A 22,887-nucleotide genomic window follows, 5' to 3' on the forward strand; every position below is an offset into this window, starting at 1 on the left:
TTGTCGCTGCAGCTGCTGTGAGCATGTCCCACGGGGTGGCGTGGGTTCGGCTCAGGTGGGGGCTGCCTGGGGACAGGCAGAGTCCCCCAGGCTGGGAGGAAGCGCTGGGGGAGGCCTGGGCAGCCTCACTCCCTCCCCACAGGAGCTTTCCTCAGGCCCTCCACACCTTTCTGTGAACCCTACACTGGACCCCAAAGGCCACTGTGACTTCAGAGGCTGCCACTCCAGGCGTCTGTCCCGGGCAACCCTGTTGGTCATTCCACTGACGTGTACGAAGGCCGTCTCCGATTCTCCGGCACTTGGAATTCTGAGTGACACAGGCTGGATGGGGTTTGACTCCACCAGGCGCTGCCGTCCCCCAGGCCACCCCCCACCTCCGCGGCCGATCCCCTCCAGGGCCGGGTCCCCTGCTGCCCGGGCCTCAGCCCCGGCCCTGCTATTTACACACTGTGGCCGCCGGCACCCTTGGAGACCCAGCCCAAAGTTCAGGGCCGAGGGCCCTCCTCATGGTACGGTGCGGGGACAGCGTCCGACCGAGACTCACCCTTCCGTCACCCCGGAGTCCCCCAGGCTGGCACACCTAGTGGCTCGTGGTCACATGTGTGTCATAGATTTGAGGGCCGAATTCGGACTCAGGCCAGAGAGTGGAACAAGCTCCAAGCGGGAAAGGGGGTGTTGGGGTGGAAGGAAAGGGACCCCCCAGGGCAGGCTTGGGAGGGGCGTCTTAGTCTGCTTGGGCTGTGACAGAAATTCTGAGGACGTGGTGGACGTCCCGGGGCAGGGCTGGGAGGATCGGGCTCCACGGCGGCCGCTTGTGGGTGACGACGCCTGCTTCTGCCTGTGTCCTCACGTGGTGGGAGGAGGAGGGGTCTCTCGAGGTCCTTGTTATAAGGGCATTAACCCCATTTTCTGAGGGCTCTCCTGCTCCTGACCTCACCTCATCCCAATCACCTCCCAAAGGCCCCGTTGGGTCTCAGCGTCTGAACTCGGGGGACACAAACTCTTCGTCCCCAGCAGGTGCCCAGGCTGCGGGCACTGCCCTTTCTCCCTGGGCCCCACTGTGGTCTCTCCCGCCCCCTCTCCCTCGGGACCCCATGGTCCCTCCCCCACCCCAGAAACCCCCCCCATGGATTCTCCCGCCCCCTCTCCATGGGGCCCCTCATGGTCCTTCCCTGCTCTGCCTGGGACCCCCCCACCAGGCTCTCCTACCCTGGATCCTTGGATCCCCCCCATAGTCCCTCCCACGCCCCCTCTTTCTGGACCCTCCCCCATGGCCTCCCCGGTTGCCTCAACTACAGGCTCCTTCTGGTGCCCCCGTATTCATATCTCAGAGTCCTAACCCACCCCCGAGTGCCTTAAAATGTGACTATTTGGAGATAAGGGCCGTTTGGAAGGGGGTTAGGATTAGGTGAGGCCACAGGGGGACACAGATGCAGACGGGTGACAGCAGCGTCTACAGGCCAAGGACAGCCACAGGAGGAGCTGGCCTTGCCTACATCATGGTCTCAGACTCCAGCCTTCAGGCTGTGGGAGAGTGACCGTCTGTTGCTTCAGCCACCGCCATCCAGCAGACCGGTGTCCAGCCCCAGAGGGGCCACACTGTCCCTCGGGTCCCTCCCTGCCCCCTGGCCGGACCTGGCTCACCCCCCGGCCAGGAGCTCCTGCACAGGTTGGGCCCGGATGCCCCTGCCCTGTCTCCACCGAGCTCCAGAAATCGGGGTTAGGGTGAAGAGACATGGCAGAGTGCCCGTGGCAGGCAGGTGTGGCTGTCAGGGCAGAGGGAGGACCAGATGGTGCATCTCCCCAGCAGGGCAGCCCCCATGGCCCTCCAAGCCCCTCCATTTTCCCCGGGGGATAAACTGAGGCTCTGTGACCCCTGTCAAGTCTCAGAGACCCTGTTGAGTGGTGAATGGGTGGCCCATGGACAACAGGCTGTGGTGGTGTGGGGCTCCGCCCTCCCCGCACGCTGTTCCTCACGCCTGCCTGGGAAGCGAAACCACAGCAGCGTCACCCCTGGCTGGGCCTGGCTGCCGCCTGCCCAGGAGTGAGAGCTGTGTTTTTATCTAACGTGCCTCCCGGCACGGGTGGAAGAGGTGTGTAGTGGCCCTGTCGGTGGGGTTTGGCCTCAGGGGCTCCTGGGCAGGGTGAGCTGGGGGTCCCTGACCTCAGTCACCAGGCAGCGGTGGACGGAAGCCTTGGCTGACCTGGCATCGGGGCTTGGGGACTCCCCTTGTGAGGGGAGGGAGGTGGGAGAGCAGACCGAGCTGCTGCTGAGTAGCTGCTCCGTTCTCCTCATTTAATTATTTGTGTATGCATTTGTGCGTGTGTGTTGTTTTGTTGTTGTTGCTGGTGTGATCTTGGCTTGCTGCAACCTCCGCCTCCTGGGTTCAATCAATTCTCCTGCTTCAGCATCCTGAATAGATGGGATTACAGGCACCTACCACCATGCCCAGCTAATTTTTTTTGTATTTTTAGTGGAGATGGGGTTTCACCATCTTGGCCAGTCTGGTCTTGAACTCCTGACCTCGTGATCCACCTGCCTCGGCCTCCCAAAGTGCTGGAATAACAGACATGAGCCGCTGTGCCCAGCCCATTTTTCTTTTTTTAATATGTATCTGGTTGCCAGGTGATACTGAGGAGACCGGGCTCTGCAGGGACAGGGCTGAGGGGCGTCATGTGGATGGACGGCCAGCCCATTGGGTGCCCTGGGTGGGTCCCCGTCCCTGCATACCGGGCGAGCCGGCTCCTGCGTGTGCACAGGCGTGGGTCCCCGTCCCTGCATACCGGGCGAGCCGGCTCCTGCGTGTGCACAGGCGTGGGTCCCCGTCCCTGCATACCGGGCGAGCCGGCTCCTGCGTGTGCACAGGCGTGTGGTGTGTGTCTGCGTTGCAAAACAGTGGATGTTGCAGGCCTGAACTGGGTTTTCGCACAGATTGAGACCACAGCGTCACTCACAGAGCATGTAGAGGCAAGAGGGACTCGGGCCGCCGTGGGCTGGGGAGGAGGGTCCCATAACTGGGGGGCAGAGCAGGGGCAGGCTGGGTGAGGAGGGGGTTCCCCAGGTGTCTGAACCCCAGGTCTGGGGAGGCCTGAGGTCTTAAGGGAGATCCCCAGTGGTGAGACTGGAGGTGCCCTGGGGCGTAGAGGGTGGGCCTGTGTCCTGGCGTCCCCGGCGTCCCCATACCCCCTCTGAGGCACAGTCACAGTCTCTGGGTCCTGAGCAGGGCCCGCAGTCACAGCCAGGGCGTGGGGGGGCCGGGGAGGGTCTGCTCTCCGTAGCGCTGGGGAGTGGCCTGGCTGGCCTTGGCTTTCCTGGCGCAGGGGTCCCCTCGGTCACTGCGTGGAGTAGGGAGGGGCCTGGGTAGGGCGGGAGGGGCCTGGGTAGGGTGGGTGGGGCAGGCAGAGATGAGATGCAGACTGGGGAGAGAGCTCAGGGTGCGCAGCGGGGGCCGGGATGCCACCGAATGGGAGCCTGTGGCTCCCACAGGGAGGCCCCTTAGGGGAAGAGGACCAGAGTGAGGTCAGCCCTGGTCCACGGCCACCCCTGCCCTGGACTCCCCGGGCCGGCACCCGACCTGGCCGCCAGTGTGCGGAGGACAGACCCGCCGGGCCGCTTTGGCAGGGACTCACCCCGTCTTCCCGCAGGACAGAGCGTTGGCGGGACTGCTTCCGCCAGCTTCCGGGCCAGACTCAAGGCTGGAGCTCCAGGCCACGTTCCCATGGAGGGAGGGCCTCGTCCCCTGGGGGGGTCTCTAATTTGGGCCGCGGCAGCTGTGCAGTGGCACTCAGGCAGTTATTTCTGGCCTGGAGAATTCCAGCCCGGAGCAGGCCCCACGGGCCCATCCCAGGGGCGGGCGGTCGTCTTCCCCAGGGTCCCCTCCTGGCTGGGTTTTTGCTGCCCACGCCTTTTCTTTCCAAGCTTGGGGGCATGTAGCACCCTCATATGGGGACCAGGATGGGCAGGGGCGAGGCCAGAGGGGAGGAGCTCTCACCGGCACGGCCGGCCCCTCCACCTCCCGCTCCCAGGACAAAGCCTGCCTGACCAGGTGGCCCTGACCTGGGGCAGCTGCTGAGCCCTCGGCAGTGGTGGGAGCTGAGCCAGCACTTGGATGCCTGTGTCGGCCTTGAGAGTCTTGGGGTCTGCTCCACTTTCAGGCAGAAATCCTGGATGGTCGTGCACCCAAGGTGCTTGCCGGCATTGCTACACGCTGCCACCACGTGGCTGGCAGGGCCTCCGGTTTCTCGGCCTGCACAGCCGGGCTTCCCACAGGCACCCAGATGAGGGCTGGGATCAGGCACTTTTCCACTCAATTGTGCCTTGAAAAGTTCCCGAATCAAGCTCTTTGTTAGAGATGAGTAGATACATTAGGTCTCTTCCTAATTAGCATGACTTTTTAAATCGCACGAAGTTAGAGGGAGCTGTCCGCATGTGCTGCGAACCAATCTCTCCTTTCGTCCCTGGAGGTGGGGGACCCGCCCTTGTCTCAGGCCTGAAGAGGGCTGTGTGTGTGTTCTCCACTCGTGTGGGGTCAGCCCGGCCCATGCACACAGGCAGCTACACACACATCGCACACCCACACCCGGACACGTGCCTCAGGTCCCCTCGTTGCCGTCACACTGCATGCACCCCTTGCACACGCACGCCCCCGCACACGCCCCTCTCACGCCCCTCTCGCACGCACGCCCTCCTCGCACACGCATGCGCACAGGCCCACTCTGCCGCCTGTCCCTGGCTGCTGTGTGCTTCCCGCCCTCCCGATGGGCGCGATGCTCCCCAGGGTGAGAAGTGGCCGCCCAGGTGAGCCTGGTGGTTCCCTGGGCTGTGGCAGGGGCGGGATCCGTGCCTAAGACAGCTCAGGCGATGGGATCATTTCGGCTCCTCCGGTGGGTGGCGGGTGGGAGGTTCTGTGGGGTGGGGGAGGCGGGCCTCACCCCGCCTGGGTGCAGCCCCGTGGACATAGAGACGGAGGCCAGGGCCGCTCCCTGTGGGGCCCGAGTCTCCCGAGGCCACTGTGTAGGGAGGAGCTCCGTTGAGACGGAATGTTCCGGCAGCCGGGAGTGAGCCGTCCACTCATGGAGCTGTGACTTCAATCCCCCAGGTGGTAGCCTGTGGTGGGTGTGGGCTCCCCGCACCCCTGTGCTGGGGGTGGCGCGCTCCCACGGGCAGCCCAGCCCCCGTGCCCTCCTGTGACCCGCGGCGCCGGCTGGAGACAAACACTCCATGTTTGGCTGCTGCCCGGGCTCCCCACCCCCACCGCCCGTGTGAGTCACGCAAGTCCAGGCGGCTGGCTCCGGCCGCGTTCCCCTGGCCAGGCCACGGGGGAGAGGGGCTCCCACATCGGGGGCCTGGCTGGGGTGGAAGCTCAGGGTAGGCTGCACTTTGAGACTCGGAGCAGACTGGGGGCGGCTGGAAGAGGCTGGGGGTGAGGACCAGGACAGAGGCCAGGAGAACTCGCAGCCCCCTGATGAGATGGTTGGTCAGTGTGGCAGGGACCCCCACCTCAGCTCCCCTCTTGATGTTGCCCAGATCCTCCGTTCCCTGCCAGGGATGGGGTGCAGGTGATCTCCGTGGAGCTGAGTCCTGAGTCCTGGCCCCAGCCTGAGAGCTCCCAGGGCGGGAGTCGGCCACGGGGTCCATGGGCACTGCAGGTTCTCAGGAGGGCAACTGTCCCATCTCTGGACAGTTCAGTCTCCAGGGCTGGTACCGGTGCCTGTGAAGGAGGCCTGGGCCCCACGCACCACCCCCGCCCCCACCTACTGTGACACCCACCACCACCCCCCCCCACCCTCCATGACACCCACTGTGACTCCCCCAGCAGCAGGGATTGGGGTGGGACACGGTGGGGCCCCGGGTGGCTGTTTCCAGGAAGTTCTGTGTCAGGCCTGGAGCCCGGGAACCCGGTACCCTCCAGCCCCGTGGGGCTGTGGGAATCTTGGGGCTGCCCTCGGGAGCCGGCCTCCCCAGGACCCCTGACAGGTTCTGTTGGGTCTGATGGCAGTGCGTCCCCCCACTTTTCCCCAGCACAGACGGGTCTTCAGGACCCCACCCGAGTTAAAACCCTGCAGTGGCTTCTCCCGAGGAAGGAGACGGGCGTGGGGGCCGCCCTCAGCATGGAACTGGGGATCCCGCCTGGCCCCTCCCCCCAGCCCTGACCGGGTTTCCTCCTCCCTTGTCTCCATGGCAACGGCCTCCAGGGAAGGAAGAGAAACCTCCTTCAATCAGCACATCCCTGGCATCCCTGATCCTGGATCGCGTGGCTGCCTTGCCCTCCCTCTTCCCACCCAATCCCCTCCCCCTAACAGGCCCCGCTGGAGAACAGGACACTCGCCTGTCGTGGCGTTGGGGTCACGGGTCCGGCGGAGGCGCTGCGCTCAGGGCAGGCTCTGGAGCTCCCTGGGCACCGTCCTGTCCTGCAGGTTTCATGTATTTTCTGTCGTCTCCCCTGTGAGGCTGGGGGGCGGTCCTGGGGGGAGCGTGTGAGAGCACATGTGTGTACACGGGTGTGCACGTGACCTGGTGTGTTGCTCCCCCAGTGGGGTCTGTCCCATCCCAGCTGCTGGGAGACTCCAGAGTCTGCCAACATCTGGCTCCAGAATGTCCTCACTGCAGAGGGAGGCTGAATTAATTAATTCCCTCCTGGATAGGTTAATTAACCTCCGGTACTCTGGAGCCGTGTCCGTGCCGCCTGGGGAAGGGGTGTCTGCCTGGGCGGCTGCGGCTGCTCCAGTCTTTATCGGACGCCAGGGACCAGAAGAGTCAAGGCCAGCTGGGCTGTGCCTGGCCCCTCAGGCCTAGGTGGAGCTGGTAGGGGAGATGGGACACCAGCCCACTCCACAGGATGTAGGCCAGACTCCAGGGCGTCACTTCTGCCCACGGAGGCTTCCGGCGCTTCAGGAACGGTCAGGTCCAGCCTGCCGCATGCACAGGGCCCCTCCGAGAGCCCTGAGATCAGGGAGCAGACCCTGGCCAAGGCTCCAGCCCACTGAGTCCTTGACAGCTTTGGGCCTTACTGCCTGAAGCAGAGGCTGAACTGTGGAGGCCGGCAAGTGTGGGACCGAGGCTCCGGTGAATGGGGCCCCCAGCCCCAGAGAACTCCAGGCGGCTTGGCCTGGGCACCTGCGCACAGCGGCTGTCCTGCCTTCGAGGGACATGCATGGGGAGGGCTCCTCACCTGCTGCCAGGGGCTGCTCGTCTCCCGGCCCTCAGCCTCATCCTCTGTGAGCCTGGGAGGAGGCACAGATGCCGCATGAGTCTCCGAGCGCCCTTGCCCTCTCGTGGGCATCCGGACCCCCTGGTGGAAGGCAGGTCTCAAGGCGCTGGGGGGCACCAGGAGTCGTCACGTGGCCGGGTGGGCCCAGGGCGTGTGGGGGCCTTCTGCCCAGCGATAGTGGAAGCCACGGGGCAGGAGGAGGAGATGCCCCCTACCACACCCTGTCTTCCCAGGTGCCGGGTCTCAATTCCCGGTCCGAAGGGCGCTGAGTGGCGGCTGCAGACAAGCACAGGGCTCCAGCGAAGCTGCCATTTAGAGGGAAAGCTGGAAACGCAGGCTGTGGTGATGTCTGAAGTGAGGTTCGTGTACCACGGGGTTGGCCGTTTTATTTCACGGGGTTGGCGTTTTATTTACTTATTTATTTGACAATCAGCTGATTTTAAGGAATTAACATTTTAAAGCGCACGGTCAGCGACCTTCGCATTGTTGAACCATCACCTCTGCCTAGTTCCGGAAAGCTTCCCTCGCCCCAGAGGGAAACCGCGTCCCCGTCAGCCCTCGCTGCCCAGCCCTGGCGGTCTCTACCTTGCTTTGTCTCTGGGTTTGCCTGTGCGGGACTTTCCGTGTAACATGTGGTCCTTCTGTGCCCAGCTCCTCCTGGCATCACGTCCCCGGGTTCACCCGCGTCGTGGCGTGTCAAGCTTCCTTCTTTTTCATGGTTGGGTAATACTCCGCCCTGTGGCCAGACTGCGTTCTGTCCATTCATGGGTCTGTTGGACACCGGGCTGTTTCCATCGCAGGCTGTCAGGGTCAGTGCTGCCGCGGACATGCGTGGGCCCGTCTGTCGTGAGTGGCTGTTTCCCTTGTCCCTGGAGTAGGCAGGATTGGCCTTCATGGCCTCACCCACTGGTTATCTGGAGCAGGATTAGACACGCCCTGGGTGGGAGCTGGACTCCTGGATGCTGTCTGTGGGTCCTGCCAGCAGCAGCCAGACTCCCACGTGGACCCAGCCATCTGCAGACGCCTCCCCTAAGTCTGCCCTTCTGGGGAACCCCGGAGATGCTCAGAAAGCCTAGTGGGGCCGGGCACGGTGGCTCACGCCTGTAATCCCAGCACTTTGGGAGGCCGAGGCGGGCGCATCACGAGGTCAGGAGATTGTGACCATCCTGGCTCACACAGCGAAACTCTGTCTCTACTAAAAATATAAAAAGTTATCTGGGCGTGGTGGCGGGTACCTGTAGTCCCAGCCACTCGGGAGGCTGAGGCAGGAGAATGGTGTGAACCCGGGAGGCGGAGCTTGCAGTGAGCCAAGATCGTGCCACTGCACTCCAGCCTGGGGAACAAACACAGACTCCATCTCAAAAAAACCAAAAAGGCTAGTAGGGCACAGGGGTCCATGGCAGGTGAGTAGCCGGTCGGCGTGCGTAGGGGCTGGAGGTGGGGTGTGTGGGGGGCCAGGGTGTACCACACTGGTCCTCCCGGGGCTGCTCAATGGGGTCTCCTTCACGGTGTTTTGAATAAAAATGCACGGCTCCCTCGGGGTGTCCCAGCAGGGCTGTTCAGAAGCTGGGCCCAGGGATCCCGGAAGGCCAGGCCCACCCTGCTGTGACTGCACAGGCCGGGACTCCTGGACATTTCGTTTCTGTAATTGCACACGCGGGGCCTTGATTCGCCGTGCAGAAAGCCAGACGATGCCGTGGCGTGGGGGTGAATGTCAAAGGGTCACTGTGGAGTCTGCCCTCGTCTTGTCCCTCCCCATGGTGTTCTCATCCTCCAGCGATTCCCTGAGAAGTTCTCTGTGTCTCTGCACACACGTGTGCACACACACGCTCCTCGAGGTGGCCTGCACTGCGGCTTCTGTCGTGAATGGGGTCACGTGCCCTCCGTGACTCACTCCTCCTGCCCTGTGTACCTTGGACCTGGCTCGGTCCTGATGCCCACGGCACCACTGCCACCTTTCGGGTGGCCAGGTAACGCTTCCTGGCCGGGTGAACATGCCGTGTCAGTGGAGACATTCTGCTCTTCCAGCTCTTGTCGATACAAGCAGTGCACCCTGGCTCTCAGGGCCATGACCACCACTGTGGCCGGCAGACTTCAGGGCGGTCGGTTCCACCCCCGTGGCCTCGAGGGTCCTTTGGAGCTGCCGCGGTTCTGAGCGGGGGTGGACACAGACACAGGGCCGGAGGGTCGAGGCTCTCTGAAGGTGGAAAATGCGTCGTTTCGTTCTGACCAGGCAGCCGGTTCCTGGGGATCTCCTATGCCACTCACTGACTCCCAGGGTCTGCGGCTGGCCCAGCCCCTCCTGGGTCTCTTGATGTGGAATCGAAGCTGTTGCTTCCCCTGCAGCAAAGGGGACGGAGTCCCTCAGAGCACGCGACCGTCCCCTCCACACTGCAGGCTGATGGCTCTTGCGGGAATGGGCTTCCCCCATGAGTAGACAAAGGGCTTCTCCTTAAACAAATGGGAAAAGTAAGGTCGAGCGCTCATGAGAATGAGGGCCGGGAGGGGAGGAGGCAGCCAGCGCTGCGTGGGGCCATGGGCAGAGCGGGCAGGGAGGGAGCGGCCTCAGCCTTGGCATCTTCTGCCCAGGGCAGGGAGGGTTTGCCCAGCCAGGGATGGGTGCAGAGAGGGGAGCATGTGGCTGAGAGTCCTGGCTGCCTGTGAGCCCAGCTGCAGTCTGTGCCCTGCGGGGCGTGGGGTCCTGAGGGGGGGGCTGTGGCCCACCTCACCGTGGGCTTCCCCTTCTTGCTCTGGGTGCCTTCCCCGCCCACACCCCTGCCCCTGGCGCGGGCCGCTGGTGCCCAGCTGTTGCGGATTTGGCCTAATGGGGCTCAGCTGGCTGAGCAGATTGCTCTGGGGACAGCGTGCGGGGAGGGAGCGGCTCAGCCTCCCGATCCTCCCAGCTGCAGAGCCCTGCGGCCCCCGCACTGATGTCAGGATGCAGCCCAGCACGGAGCCCCACTGGGATCCCTGGAAGCCACAGCCTTGCTTGGGGGCCACTCTGACCATAGAGGAGGGACCAGGCGGCAGCTGCACCTGGAGACGTCCAACCTTTCGCTGGGCTGGCACTCCCCCATGGTCTGAGGAGCTGAGGCTGGCCCATGTCTTTGATGCCTTAACCATCTCTTGAGGAGGGACACACAGCCCCGCCTCCATCCCACTGTAGAAACGTCTGTCCTGACCTTGCTCCGGCTAACGTGGAGGCCTTGGTGTGGTGAAAACGTGTCCTCCAGAGCCAGCAGGAGCAGGGCCCAGCCGTGTCCGGAGGGTAGATGGAGGGTCTTGTTTTGCAGGAGGATCTTGTTTTGCAGGAGGGTCTGCATAAAACCTGTCAGTGCCAGAAAGATGAAATAGCCCGTTTGTACAGATGGGGACACTGAGGCTTAGAAAGGGGGAGGTGCAGGTGGAGGTAGAATTGGGGTCAGGTTCTTGCCCCACGGCCCTGGCTTGAGGATTAGTCACGGGGCAGGGGCAGGGAGGCCCTGGCCCCAGGATACCTGAGCCAGCAGGTCTGGGCAAGCCTGGGAGCTGATGTTAGCTGATGTTTCGGGTTGGGGTGGTCCAGGACCACCCTTTGAGCCATGCTGGTCCCACAGTACGTGGGCTTCTGAGGACCCCCTGTCCCGACCTGGGACCTTGGAGACTGCTGGCTCTGGGGAGAGGGGTCCCACGGCACCTCAGGGCTCAGCTGGCAATGTTTGGGGGTCTGGCAGCCCCGACCTTTGCTGAGTGGCCCTGAGACTGGCTCCTGGCCCCCAAGAATCCCAGGTCTCCAGCATCTTCGGCGCAGAGATAGCAGCTGCCAGGGTTCCCCCCACTCCCAGACACTCCCCCTCACCCAGCAGCGGGGAATGCAGGCCTTGCTGTCCCCCACATAACAGGCAGTACTTCTGGGGCTGCCCACGCCCACGCCCAGGGGCCGGGAGAAAACGGCACCTTCGGAGCTGTGCACTTTTAAGCTGGGAAGAACAGTTTGGGAGTCTTTTTCCTCCTCGACTCCCCGCGGAGGAGAAAGCGGGGATCAGTGGAGCAGCTCCAGTGAAGCTGTGTGTTTCTGGCCAGGAGGCCACTTCCTGGCCCCCACACCTAACCCCAGCCCTCCCAGCTCGGGTACACCCAGGACAGGCCCAGGCGAGGCGGCCGCTTCAGCACCACGGACAGCAGCCGCCGCAGCACTGCCCGCCCTGCGTCCATGCCTCCTGACCCACCAGAGGCTGGCATTGGGGGTGTGCTGGAGCTGGGCTCCTCGGAGGGCCCCCCAGGTCCTGAGAGCGGAGTGGGTCCTGTGGACCTTGGTGTGGGCCGCCGTGGCCACAGGTGGTGCCCGTGCGGGAAGGGGAGCACTTAGCACCACAGAAAGGAGGCTGGGGGGCCATCTTTGTTCCAGGGTCCTGAGGGAAGCAGCGGTCTGCAACAGGAAGCCTGTGGGGGTGAGGAAAAGCAGTTCGTCTCCCAGAGACGGAGGAGCTGGTGTCCCTGAAGCGTCCTGGGCAGGACTGGTTTTCTTTGTGGGTGCCAGCTGGGGAGGCCTGGCCCCAGGCAGGGCTGCAGGAATAGGAAGGGGGCTTCACACCTGCCCAGCCCCTCAGAAGTGCACAGGCCTGGAGGCCTGAGGAAGGGGAGGTGGCCAGGGTCTGCTGGACCTGGCAGGTGCCCTGAAGAGTATCCTTTTTTTTTTTTTTTTTGGCATGGGGTCTTGCTCCGTCTCCCAGCCTGGAGTGCAGTGGCGTGATCGTGGCTCACTGCAGCTTCCACTTCCTGGGGTCAGGCAATCCTTCCACCTCAGCCTCCCGAGTAGCTGACACCACACTCAGCTAATTTTTTTGTTACATATTTTTGTAGCGGTGAGGTCTCACTACATTGTCCAGGCTGGTCTCGGACTCCTGAGTTCAAGTGATCCTCCTGCCTCAGCCTCCCAAAGTGCTGGAATTACGGGTGTGAACCACCGTGCCCAGCCGGGGAGCACTGATTAATTTAGAGAGTGGGACTGAGGGACAGGATGGGTTGTGTGCTTGAGGGGTCATTCCTCAGGACCCCACCGCCGAGGGGGTCTTCAGCCCTGTTCCCCTGTTCAAGCCTCTCTGGGGGGATTTCTCCTTTATGAGCCTCTGGCCTGCATTGTGGGGCAAGTGAGCCCAGCCCAGCGGGGGCCGCCTGGGGAACGTGTCACCCAGGCCAGACTCCAGGGGCTGGAGAAGGCCCCTGTGTTCCCCCCCAGCCTTGGTCTGTCAGGAAAGAGGAGAGTCACTGAGGTCCTGGGGCTTAGCCCGGGGAGATGAAGGAGCAAGGGTTGGTGGGTGCGTTGCCGCTGGCCGGGCCTCAGGGTCTGCTCCCTGCCTGAGGGAGACCCCGTAGCTGAGACCGTCTCACTGTGCTGCTGCCCTTGGCTGCCCGGCCCTTCCCTGGCTGGGTTCCCTGACCGTTCCGTCGCCCTGCAGCCACCAGGCCCCGTCCCAGGGCTGCTCCCGGCAGCGCTGGCCCGCCTTCCTCCAGCCCGCAGTGGACATTGATTCTAATTTGTAGAAGTTGATTTGAAACCTAAAAGAATTTTTAATTAAAACCCAGAAAATCCATCTGTGTAATTAAGGCCCTGGAAGTCACCGGGCTCCGTGCGAGGCAGCCGGCAGATACTGCGTGTCCTCAGCTGGCCACAGAAGTGTGGCCGGGACGGCGTGACACATGAGGGCCAGCCTGCTCCGCCCGGAGCTGCCCGAGCCCCTGCTGGCCTATAAGGGACGTGGGACATGGACTGGCTGCTCCCCTCTCTAGGCAAAGCTCCAGGGGGCACTGGGACCTGGTACATCTGGCAGTCCCTCTCCAGGGCAGGGAGGGCTGGTGGCTGGGGTGTGACCCGGTTGGGAGGTGCCCAACATGCCTGCCTGTCACCTCCTCTGTTGTGAGAGGCCTCCTTGGGGCCCCCCTGGACCCTGCTACACCATCATTCCCCCCAGAGTTGCACCACAGGTACAGGGGTGGGATCCTTGCCGTTGGAGGAGCTCTCTGGGATTGTGGGGCTAATTTCAGGGTGGGTGCTGGGGGAAGGGGAGGCAGAGGATCTACGCTGGGTAGGGGCCCTGCAGACCCAAAAGCTGCGAGCCGGGAGGCCGGCCTGGCTGTGTGGCCTCAGGCACGCTCGGGGGCTCTGCGAGCCAGCACCTGTGTAGCACCGTGGGTCCCCGAGATTGGGGGTTGCCATTGTCGCCGGGCATAGCTCAGGAGGCCATCTGCAGTTGGGGTGCCTGCAGGCCCAGCCTTGTCCCTCTAAGGTCTTCAGCTGTGTGTGTGATTTTGGGGGGGACATGCGCCTGGATGGGAGGGGCTCACTGGAGCCACACCCCTGCCTGGAAAAGACAGTCCCATCCCCCACTAAACCAGATGGTCTGAGAGGTCGGGTAGGGGCACCCAGGCCCCCTTCTGGCTTCCTTCACAGCCAGTCACAGAGGCTTGGGGTGGGTCTCAGTGGCATGGTAGAAGGGGCAAAGGTGTCCAGGTAGGAGACCTGTAGCCGGCCGTCTTTGCGGAGTGACTAAGCACTGGGTTCCACCCACCCCTGCCAGCCCCTCTGTGCCATGGGGACAGCTCTCGTGGTGACTGGCACTGACTGGCCCTGGGCTCCGACACCATCCACTCTACTCTGCTGGCCGGACAGGCCTAGAGATGGCTGGTCAGAGGTGCTGGCCCCTTCCCTTCTGTCCCCATTGGCCTCTCAGCCTCAGGGTCTGGGCCGGGTCCAGAAGTCAGCATTCCCCTCAGTGCTGGGGAGGCCATGCCGTACCTTTAGCTCTAAGTCCTGAGCTGGCTGGGGTGGCAGGAACTGCCAGGGGTGGCTGGAAACTGCCTGCTTTCATAGTGGAATGTGTGTGTGCTGGTTGGGGGCCCAACTTGAAGGAGAGTGTGGAGGGAGGGGACAGAGAGGCGGCCTCAGGCACCCATGGGACAGTCTCACCACCCCCATTGGGTAGATGGGTAAACTGAGGCCTGGGATGCCCTGTGCCCAGGGAGAGGCAGTGCCACCTACAAGACCCGTGGCTCAGCCAGGCTGGGGTGGAGTGCGGTGGGGGCTCAGGTCAGGGAGCAGCATTCCCCACACCTGCCTCTGCTGTGTCCTGTCCTGGCTGGGTGCCTTTGAGCTCCTCCCCGCCAGCCTGTTCCGTTGATCTAAGAAAATCCCTCCCCCCGGGAAATGACGGCCCTCATAGAGATGCACAAAGACAGTCCCCAGCCAGCCCCGCAGAAAGGTGCTATTTGCAGCAGTTAGGGGACAAAGGTGCCCGAGGCGGGGGGCAGAGCCGCCATCCACCATCGTTCCCTTGCACTGGCATTAGGTCAGGAGGCCGGGAGAGGCCAAGGGGCCTGGCACGGCTTCCACAGCGGGGCCTCCGCTCCTGCCCCCACCACCTTGAGCAAGTCACGCAAACTCCACCCCCACCTCGTCCAGCAAGGACCGTGTTCCGAGGCTTGCTGTGAGCGCGCTCACACACTGGCCGCTGGGCTTGCACTGGGTGCGTCACCGGTAGGCGGCAGTGCGTGCTGTGGCCTCGCCCACCTACGGGACAACGGCGTGGCCGTGCCAGCATGCCAGCTGCCTTGGCGGGAGGCTGATTTCAGCTTCTTGTAGTCGTGTTACAGCTGAGGGTCTGTTACTGCTGAACCCATTAAGTGTAATTACTGCCCTCTTGGCGGGAATGCGTAATTACATTGGTGGCCTGGTAGCCATGGCACTGGCATCAAATGCTGACCTGCCAGGAGGCTGGGGCCCTGGCTTTGTGGGAGGGAGGGTTCCGGGATGGGCTGCTGGGGTCCCTGAGGGGGGGCTCCAGGCTGGACTGACAGGCAAAGGCAGGGAAGGTCCTCATCACCGAGCCTCTTCCCCTCCTACTGTGGCAGCTGCCCTTGCTGTCATCCCTGAGAGTTTCAGACACTCAGACCCTGACCTCAGTGCTGCACGCAGCACCCGGGACCTCCGCTGTAGTGAGCATGGCCCGTGTTGGGCAGGGGGGCGCGGCTGCTGCTACCATCATCCTGCCAGGGGTGAGGGGGAGCCCTGGGCGCTGAGGCCTGTGGTCTGCGCGAGGTGGGTGCCAGGAAGGGCGGCCACTGAGAGTCAAGCACAGGCCCAAGTCCAGAGCCAAGGGTGGGGACGGCCACCAGGCTGCCCCCGAACTAGCTGTGAGTGGATGCCCAGCTCCATCCCCTCCTCAGTTCCCACGTGTTAGGGACCGCAGGGGCTGGCAGAGCTGGGGGACTTCCCGAGGCTGTTTGCTGACAAGTTGGCGTTTTCCAAATGCCGACTTCTGTCTACCTTAAGGAAGGTCGCTCCAGGTCCACAGTCATCACCGGATTGCCCCTCCCTCCTTCCTCTGGTTCCCTGGTCAGAGTGGGGCCCTGCAGCCCTGGGACAGAGGGCCCGGAAAGCCTGCCCCAAGTGTGCTGCCGCCCAGGCCTGGAGGGTGGGACGGGGAGTCCTGTCCCGGTGGGTCACATGGCTGTACCCGGACATCCCCTGGGGCCCTCCCAGTTGCGCAGGGCGCCCTGCCTGCAGCCCCCCAGCAAGGGAGCCCTAGGCAGCCTGGGCCCCACGTGGGCAGCTAGGCTCTGGGAGTCTGAGTGGTCCTCAGTGGGGCCTCAATCCTGACGCGGCCAGCCCCCCGAGGGCTCCTGCACCCCGCTTTCTTAATGAGCCAACGCCGGGGGCCTGGGGGCCGGGCCTGGGACAGCGACCCCCACGGCGCCCAGCCCGGCCAGGCGCAGGCTCCCGGCGCCACCTGGTGGCTGCTTTCAGGACTGTCCGTGGGCCCTGCAGGTCCCCATCCTGGACGCCCCCACGCGTGCACACCCATGGCGGGGCACCAGGCGACCGGGTGGACACTTGGAGGGCCCCGTGGGGGCGGGTCCCGGGCTGCGCCGGCGTGCTCCTTAACCCGCGGCGACACGTGGTTCGAGCACGTGAGCATGCTGGTGATCATGCTCAACTGCGTGACCCTGGGCATGTTCCGGCCCTGTGAGGACGTCGAGTGCGGGTCCGAGCGCTGCAACATCCTGGAGGTGAGGGGCGTGGCTCGGGGGTGGGGCGGGGGCGTGGTTCGGGGTGGGGCGGGGCTAGGGCGAGGTGAGGTTCAAGGTGGGACGGGGCGTCGGGTGGGGCGGGGGTGTGGCAGGGGTTGGGGGTGGAGTGAGGTTGAAGGCGGGGCGGGGCGTGGGGGCGGGGCTCAGGCTGGGGCGGGGCTGGGAGCGTGTGAGGTTAGGAGCGGGGCGTCGGGTGGGGGCGGGGCTCAGGCTGGGGCGGGGCTGGGAGCGGGTGAGGTTCGGGGCGGGGCGTCGGGTGGGGGCGGGGCTCAGGCTGGGGCGGGGCTCAGGCTTGAGGGGAGTGGGCTGAGCTGAGCCGAGCCCTTCCATGGGTTCTCCTGATTTCTCCTCCCGCAGGCCTTTGACGCCTTCATTTTCGCCTTTTTCGCGGTGGAGATGGTCATCAAGATGGTGGCCTTGGGGCTGTTCGGGCAGAAGTGTTACCTGGGTGACACGTGGAACAGGCTGGATTTCTTCATCGTCGTGGCGGGGTAGGCCCCGCCTCGGAGAGGCCACAGCGCTGGCAGAGGGGCCCCGCCCCACCCCACAGGGATCCTTGTGTCCCACCTGTAAAGAAAGATGGGAGGTGTGTTCTGGAGGGATCCAGGTAGAACCAGGGACCCTGTCTGGGACTCCGGAGATCCTCCTTCCTGGGCACAGGTGAGGGAAGTGGCCGCCTGGTGTGACCAAGAGTCGTGCTCCTGCTACCTTGGGGCCTATCCTGGCCGATTCAAGGCCCTCCGGGTGCCGGGCTGGCCGACTCTGTGCCTGCCCGCCTTGCTCTGTACCCAACCCCACCCCTGGCCGCCTGGGCCCCTCGCTGAGCTGCTCCCTCTCGGCCCCACCCCCAGCATGATGGAGTACTCGTTGGATGGACACAACGTGAGCCTCTCGGCTATCAGGACCGTGCGGGTGCTGCGGCCCCTCCGTGCCATCAATCGCGTGCCGAGTAAGTGACCAGCCCCACCTGGGCTTGAGACCAACAGACTTGCGTGTCCGCCAGCCCTGCAGAGCCCTCAGAAGGGCTCACAGGAGCACAGGACTGGGAGGTGAAGGTTCCCAGGCACTCAGGCCCCAGCCGGGACCCCAGCACTGGGGGGGCCCCTGCCACTATCCGTGGGCCCTGCAGGTCTGGGGATAATCAAGCTGGGGTGTGGTGGGCAATCAACATTCACAGGATCCCTGGCTTCCACATGGCCGAGTGACAACCTCGGGTTCCTCCTCTGCATGGCATCTGGGGCAAGGCTGGGGGCCAAGCAGATCCCTGGTGGATTTGCTGTCTGGCGCATCCTAGTGTGGCTCATGGCTGGTGGAGACACCCTTATGAGTGCAGCTCAGTTCAGCTGGGGGCTCTGTGCAGCACCCCCTTCACTCCCACACAGGCGAGGGGAGAGCCTGACACCTGTCCTGAGGACAGCTCACCCTCCCTACCCGCCACTGCTTCTGGCCCCCACCCTCCTGCCAGGAGCCCCACCCAAGGGAAGAGGGGGGAAGCTGGCTGGCCAGGGCTGGGCCTCCATGTCCCCTGCTGAGCAGCTGATTTTCTAGAAGGAAGGCTGGAAACCCTTCAGGACTTGGCCAGCAGGCGTGAGGAGGGGGCCTGGTGGAGAGGAGCTGCTGTGTGTCTGCTGTGCACTGGGGATGAGGGGAGGCAGAGGAAAAGCTTCCCGCGAAGTCCCATGCCTGCTTGTTTGGGAAAGATCCGGTCAAACCCGGGCCAAGGGCCACCCACCTGCGTCAGGGGATGGGGTGGGATCGTTCTTTAAAGCCCTCGGCTACATTCAGTTGCTCTGGCTCCTGGGGGTGGGTGCAGCTCCCACGAGGCCGTAAGAGGCCCCGAGTGCACGCTGTGTGTAGGAGTGGCCCCATGTGTGCACATGCTGGTATAACACAATCTTTCTGGCTACCTAACCAGGGTCCTGGTGGCCTTGGCACTCAGGGCTTGACCTGCAGCAACCCCCCAAAGTCACAGATCCCCAGGGCTAGGCACTCCTTCCCCTGGAGCCTCTAGCTTCCCAAAAGGCAGGTGCAACTTATCCCCGAGCCGCCGGTCCCCGAGCCTGCCTTCCCCCTGCCTGCCTTGGCTCAACTGTGCGGCTCAGATAGGGCTTGAATACTGTGTGACACTGATTAACAGAGCCTGAACCTCAGTTTCTCCTGGAATAGTGGCATACAGGGGTAGCCATGACCCCAAGGGTGGCTGAGCCTGCGGTGAGTGGACGCACGTGTGGCTCTTGGCCCTTTGTCCGGCACCCACTGTATGCTCAGTCTGCACACCGGCCTGGCCCCACCTGTTGGAGCATGAAGTAACCCAGCATACACAGCCCCCTGGAATTCCACAGATGTTTATTTTTCAGGTTAAATTCCCAGAGTGGCCCTAATTGTCGCCAGCAGCCTGGCCTCCTGGGGACCTGCTCCTGTCTCGAGGGAATTAGGGAACTCTTCCAGATTGCATAATAACGTTCCTGATAATAAGGGCACGTTCAGGGCTGCATCCCATTCTGTTGGCCTGGGGTCCAGTCTGACCCTTGGATCATCTGTGATCTTTGAGGCAGTGCGGTCTGGCCAGGGCAGCGCTCACCGATTGTCTGCTCCTGTCGGCTCTTTTGACACTTCAGTGCCCCTCCTGGCTCTGACTCACCCCATGACCTGAGGGGCCCATTTTGCCATTGATACCCCTGGGTGCTGGGTGAGACCTTAGCGTCCCCAGGCTCCTGGCCCAGGGCTCTGCCTGCAGCCTCAGCCTGGCCTTTGCTTAAATTTGGGGAAAAGAACGTCTTGGGGGAGCAGGCCCAGGATGGAGCAAGGGGCGCATGGGGCTTGGCTGACCCCCTTGCTGGATTAATCTGGAGTTCACATAGCTCATAGCACCCAGGACCGATGGCTTCAGTGGTACCTCTTGAAAAGCCACTGTCTGTCCTCCCCACCGCCTCCAGCAGCCTCTCTGAGGTGGGGCTCTGCTCTGGCAGGATTCTCACTGGGCATCAGAAAGGTTTCAGGATCCCAGACCTGCTGCAGAGACCCCCGGAGGCAGCCAACCACCTGAGGTTCTGGGGCTCCTGAGGCCGCTGCTGCCTCGATGGCGACTTCAGGGTGCAGCTGGACAAGCCTTGAGCACCACTAAGCTCCACCTGATCATCCTGAGCCCCTGAGATACCGCATGGTCAGACCTGCCGCGGGCAGTCCCCTGCCTCCGCTCCCACCCCTCCACACCGCAGCCCTCCAAAAGCAGCAGACCTGCCATCCTGGTATGGTTGGAGGTGGAGACCTGGCACACCTGTGGATGGGTGTCAGTGTCCCTGGAGGCTGGCGGTGGTAGGAGGGGAGCCCCGATCACCCTAGGGGTGCAGGAAAGTCACCAGGGGGTGGCCTGAGTCAGTGTGCGGTGGGCGTGGACACCTGCTGTGAACAGTGGATGGGGCTCAGCGGACCCAGGAGGGGCTGTAGCCCCAAGGACGCTCCTGCAGGGCTTAGGAGTGCCAATCCTGGACCTGCTGCCCACAGGCATGCGAATCCTGGTCACTCTGCTGCTGGACACGCTGCCCATGCTCGGGAACGTCCTTCTGCTCTGCTTCTTCGTCTTCTTCATTTTCGGCATCGTTGGCGTCCAGCTCTGGGCTGGCCTCCTGCGGAACCGCTGCTTCCTGGACAGTGCCTTTGTCAGGTACCCAGACCCCACCCCTTTGACCCCTGTGAGGCCCCGCCCACCATGCATATAACACACCATGTGGCTCCACCCAACACAGTTACCGCCCCACGTGGCTCTGCCCATCATGCAGTCACCCGCCCTCCACACCCACCTTCGTCATGACTCTGCTCACCATGCAGTCACCTGTTCCTCCTGCACCCTCCCCCATGCCCCACTACCCCCATCATGACTCCGCCCACCATGCAGTCGTCCGTCCCTCCCGCCCCCCCCCATGGTTCTGCCCACGATATAGTCTCCGCCCACCATGCAGTCACCTGCACCGCCCCACCCCCATCTTGGCTCCGCCCACATGCGGTCTGTCACCGCCCCACATGGCACTGCCCCACATAGCTCCGCCCACCATGCAGTCAAGTTCCTGCCTCACATGGCTCCACCCACATGCAGTCGCTTGCCCCTCGGAACCGCAGCATAGGCCCCGCCCCCAGTGCCGCTTTTTCTCAGCCCGCAGGACACGTTAGTCCCCACACTCCGTCCCCTCTCCTCACCCCCAAGTTCCCTCACCCCTCACCCCGTGGTCCCCTCAGCCCTCACCCCGGGGTCCCCTCTGCCCTCACCCCGGGGTCCCCTCAGCCCTCACCCTGGGGTCCCCTCAGCCCTCAGCCCTCACCCTGGGGTCCCCTCAGCCCTCACCCCGGGGTCTCCCCTCAGCCCTCACCCCGGGGTCCCCTCACCCCGTGGTCCCCTCAGCCCTCACCCCGGGGTCCCCTCTGCCCTCACCCCGGGGTCCCCTCAGCCCTCACCCTGGGGTCCCCTCAGCCCTCAGCCCTCACCCCGGGGTCCCCTCAGCCCTCACCCCGGGGTCTCCCCTCAGCCCTCACCCCGGGGTCCCCTCAGCCCTCACCCCGGGGTCCCCTCAGCCCTCACCCCGGGGTCTCCCCTCAGCCCTCACCCCGGGGTCCCTTCAGCCCTCACCTCGGGGTCTCACCTTATGGTCTCCCCTCAGTCCTCAGCCCTCACCTCGGGGTCCCCTCAGCCCTCTCCCCGGGGTCTCCCCTCAGCCCTCTCCCCGGGGTCTCCCCTCAGCCCTCTCCCCGGGGTCTCCCCTCAGCCCTCTCCCCGGGGTCTCCCCTCAGCCCTCTCCCCGGGGTCTCCCCTTAGCCCTCACCCTGCGGTCTCTCCTCCCTGACCCCGGGCTCTCCTCTCAGCCTTTACCCTGCGGTCTCTCCTCAGCTCTCACCCCGGGGTCTCCCCTCAGCCCTCACCTTGGGGTCTCCCCTCAGCCCTCACCCCGGGGTCCTCTCATCCCTTACTCTGGGATCGCCTCTCCTCACCTCAGGGTTCTCTCAGCCGTTGTCCTGCAGTCACCTCCCCTCACCCCAGGAGCCCCTCAGCCCATGCCCCAGGGTCCCCTCAGCGCCTGTCCTGGGATTTCTCCACTCCTGCTTTGGGGTCCCCTCCCCTCATCCCTCAGCCCAGGATTTCCTCAGCCCTCACCCCAGGGCTGCCTCCCCTCCCTCACCCCAGGGTTCCCTCTCCTAGTCCCTTGCCCCTCCCCCCTCATACCCTTCCAGGAGGAGCTGAGGTCTGAGCCTGGGTTTCTGGCTCCTGGGTCATCCTCCCTGTTTCTCTGCTGTTCTTTGTCGATTTCTCTGTCTATCCCTGTTCCTTTGTGTCTTTATCTCTCTGTGGATTGGGGCTGAGGAGGGTGTGGTTTCTGCAGCACCGCTGTGTCCTTGACTCTGGTTCTCGCTGTGTCCCCTGATCCTGGTCGTGACCCCAGGTCCTATCACGCCCCCTGACCCTAAGTGTGCCTCCCTAACCACGATTGGTCCACTGGTCCTGACCCTGATCATGCCCCCGACCCTGACCGTCCCTGACCCTGATTGTACCTCTTGGCCCTGGTTGTGGCCGTCCCCAGAAACAACAACCTGACCTTCCTGCGGCCGTACTACCAGACGGAGGAGGGCGAGGAGAACCCGTTCATCTGCTCCTCGCGCCGAGACAACGGCATGCAGAAGTGCTCGCACATCCCCAGCCGCCGCGAGCTGCGCGTGCCCTGCACGCTGGGCTGGGAGGCCTACGTGCAGCCCCAGGCCGAGGGGGTGGGCGCCACGCGCAACGCCTGCATCAACTGGAACCAGTACTACAACGTGTGCCGCTCGGGCGACTCCAACCCCCACAACGGTGCCATCAACTTCGACAACATTGGCTACGCCTGGATCGCCATCTTCCAGGTGGGCGGCAAGAAGGTGGGACGGGGACCCCGGGGCACGGCAGGGGAGCGGGTGCAGGACTCGCCCCCCAGCCGAGACCCCAGGGGGCACGGGGGGGGAGGAGGAGGGGTCGTGCGGGCCCAAGTCCAGCCACCGCCCCCCCAGGTGATCACGCTGGAAGGCTGGGTGGACATCATGTACTACGTCATGGACGCCCACTCGTTCTACAATTTCATCTATTTCATCTTGCTCATCATCGTGAGTGTGGGCGGCAGCGGTCGCCACGATGGGCCCTGGTGTTAGCTGGCTGGAGGTGGGGTGGGGTACCTGGGTGGTCACAGGGGCTTCTGTCTGGCCTCCAGTTGAAGGGAGGGAGGCAGAGCTTGCGGGGGTGGGGAGATGCGGTTGGGGACCTCAAGAGGCCATGCCACCACCTAGACAGGGCCCAGGCCTGTGGGTGCTGGCTCAGGGCTGAAAAGCCAGGAACACCTCTGGAGAGTACACAGCCTCCCAGCGCAGCTTTCCACAGCGCGTGTGGCCCCAGGTGTGCTCCTCACCTGGTCCTCTCACAGGCCCCATGGGGTCCCAGCAGAGTTGGGCTAATCAGGCCGCAGACATCTGTGGGGTGCTGGGTGTACGTAGAGCCACCCTGCAAGGACCCAGCAGGTAACAGAAGCAGACAGACATCCCCAGCTTGTTCTCAGAGAGCAAGCGAGGAGAGCGAGCAGAGATTTGCTGCACACTGGCC

At 64.0% G+C, this 22,887-nt stretch overlaps 1 protein-coding gene across 4 annotated transcripts in view; it reads left to right on the forward strand.

Moving 5' to 3' along the window:
- Positions 1-22,887, forward strand: part of LOC105485869 (calcium voltage-gated channel subunit alpha1 H) — a 67,073-nt gene that overhangs the window by 23,913 nt on the left and 20,273 nt on the right. For all 4 annotated transcript variants that reach the window (XM_071083836.1, XM_071083837.1, XM_071083839.1 and 1 more), the window contains exons 3-8: positions 16,144-16,256; positions 16,635-16,768; positions 17,129-17,226; positions 19,782-19,941; positions 21,845-22,160; positions 22,305-22,397. In XM_071083836.1, the coding sequence (XP_070939937.1) occupies positions 16,144-16,256; positions 16,635-16,768; positions 17,129-17,226; positions 19,782-19,941; positions 21,845-22,160; positions 22,305-22,397 (914 nt within the window). The remainder of the gene's footprint in view (positions 1-16,143; positions 16,257-16,634; positions 16,769-17,128; positions 17,227-19,781; positions 19,942-21,844; positions 22,161-22,304; positions 22,398-22,887) is intronic.

Source organism: Macaca nemestrina, chromosome 18 (genome assembly GCF_043159975.1).
Source record: "Macaca nemestrina isolate mMacNem1 chromosome 18, mMacNem.hap1, whole genome shotgun sequence".
Classification (NCBI taxonomy): Eukaryota; Metazoa; Chordata; class Mammalia; order Primates; family Cercopithecidae; genus Macaca; species Macaca nemestrina.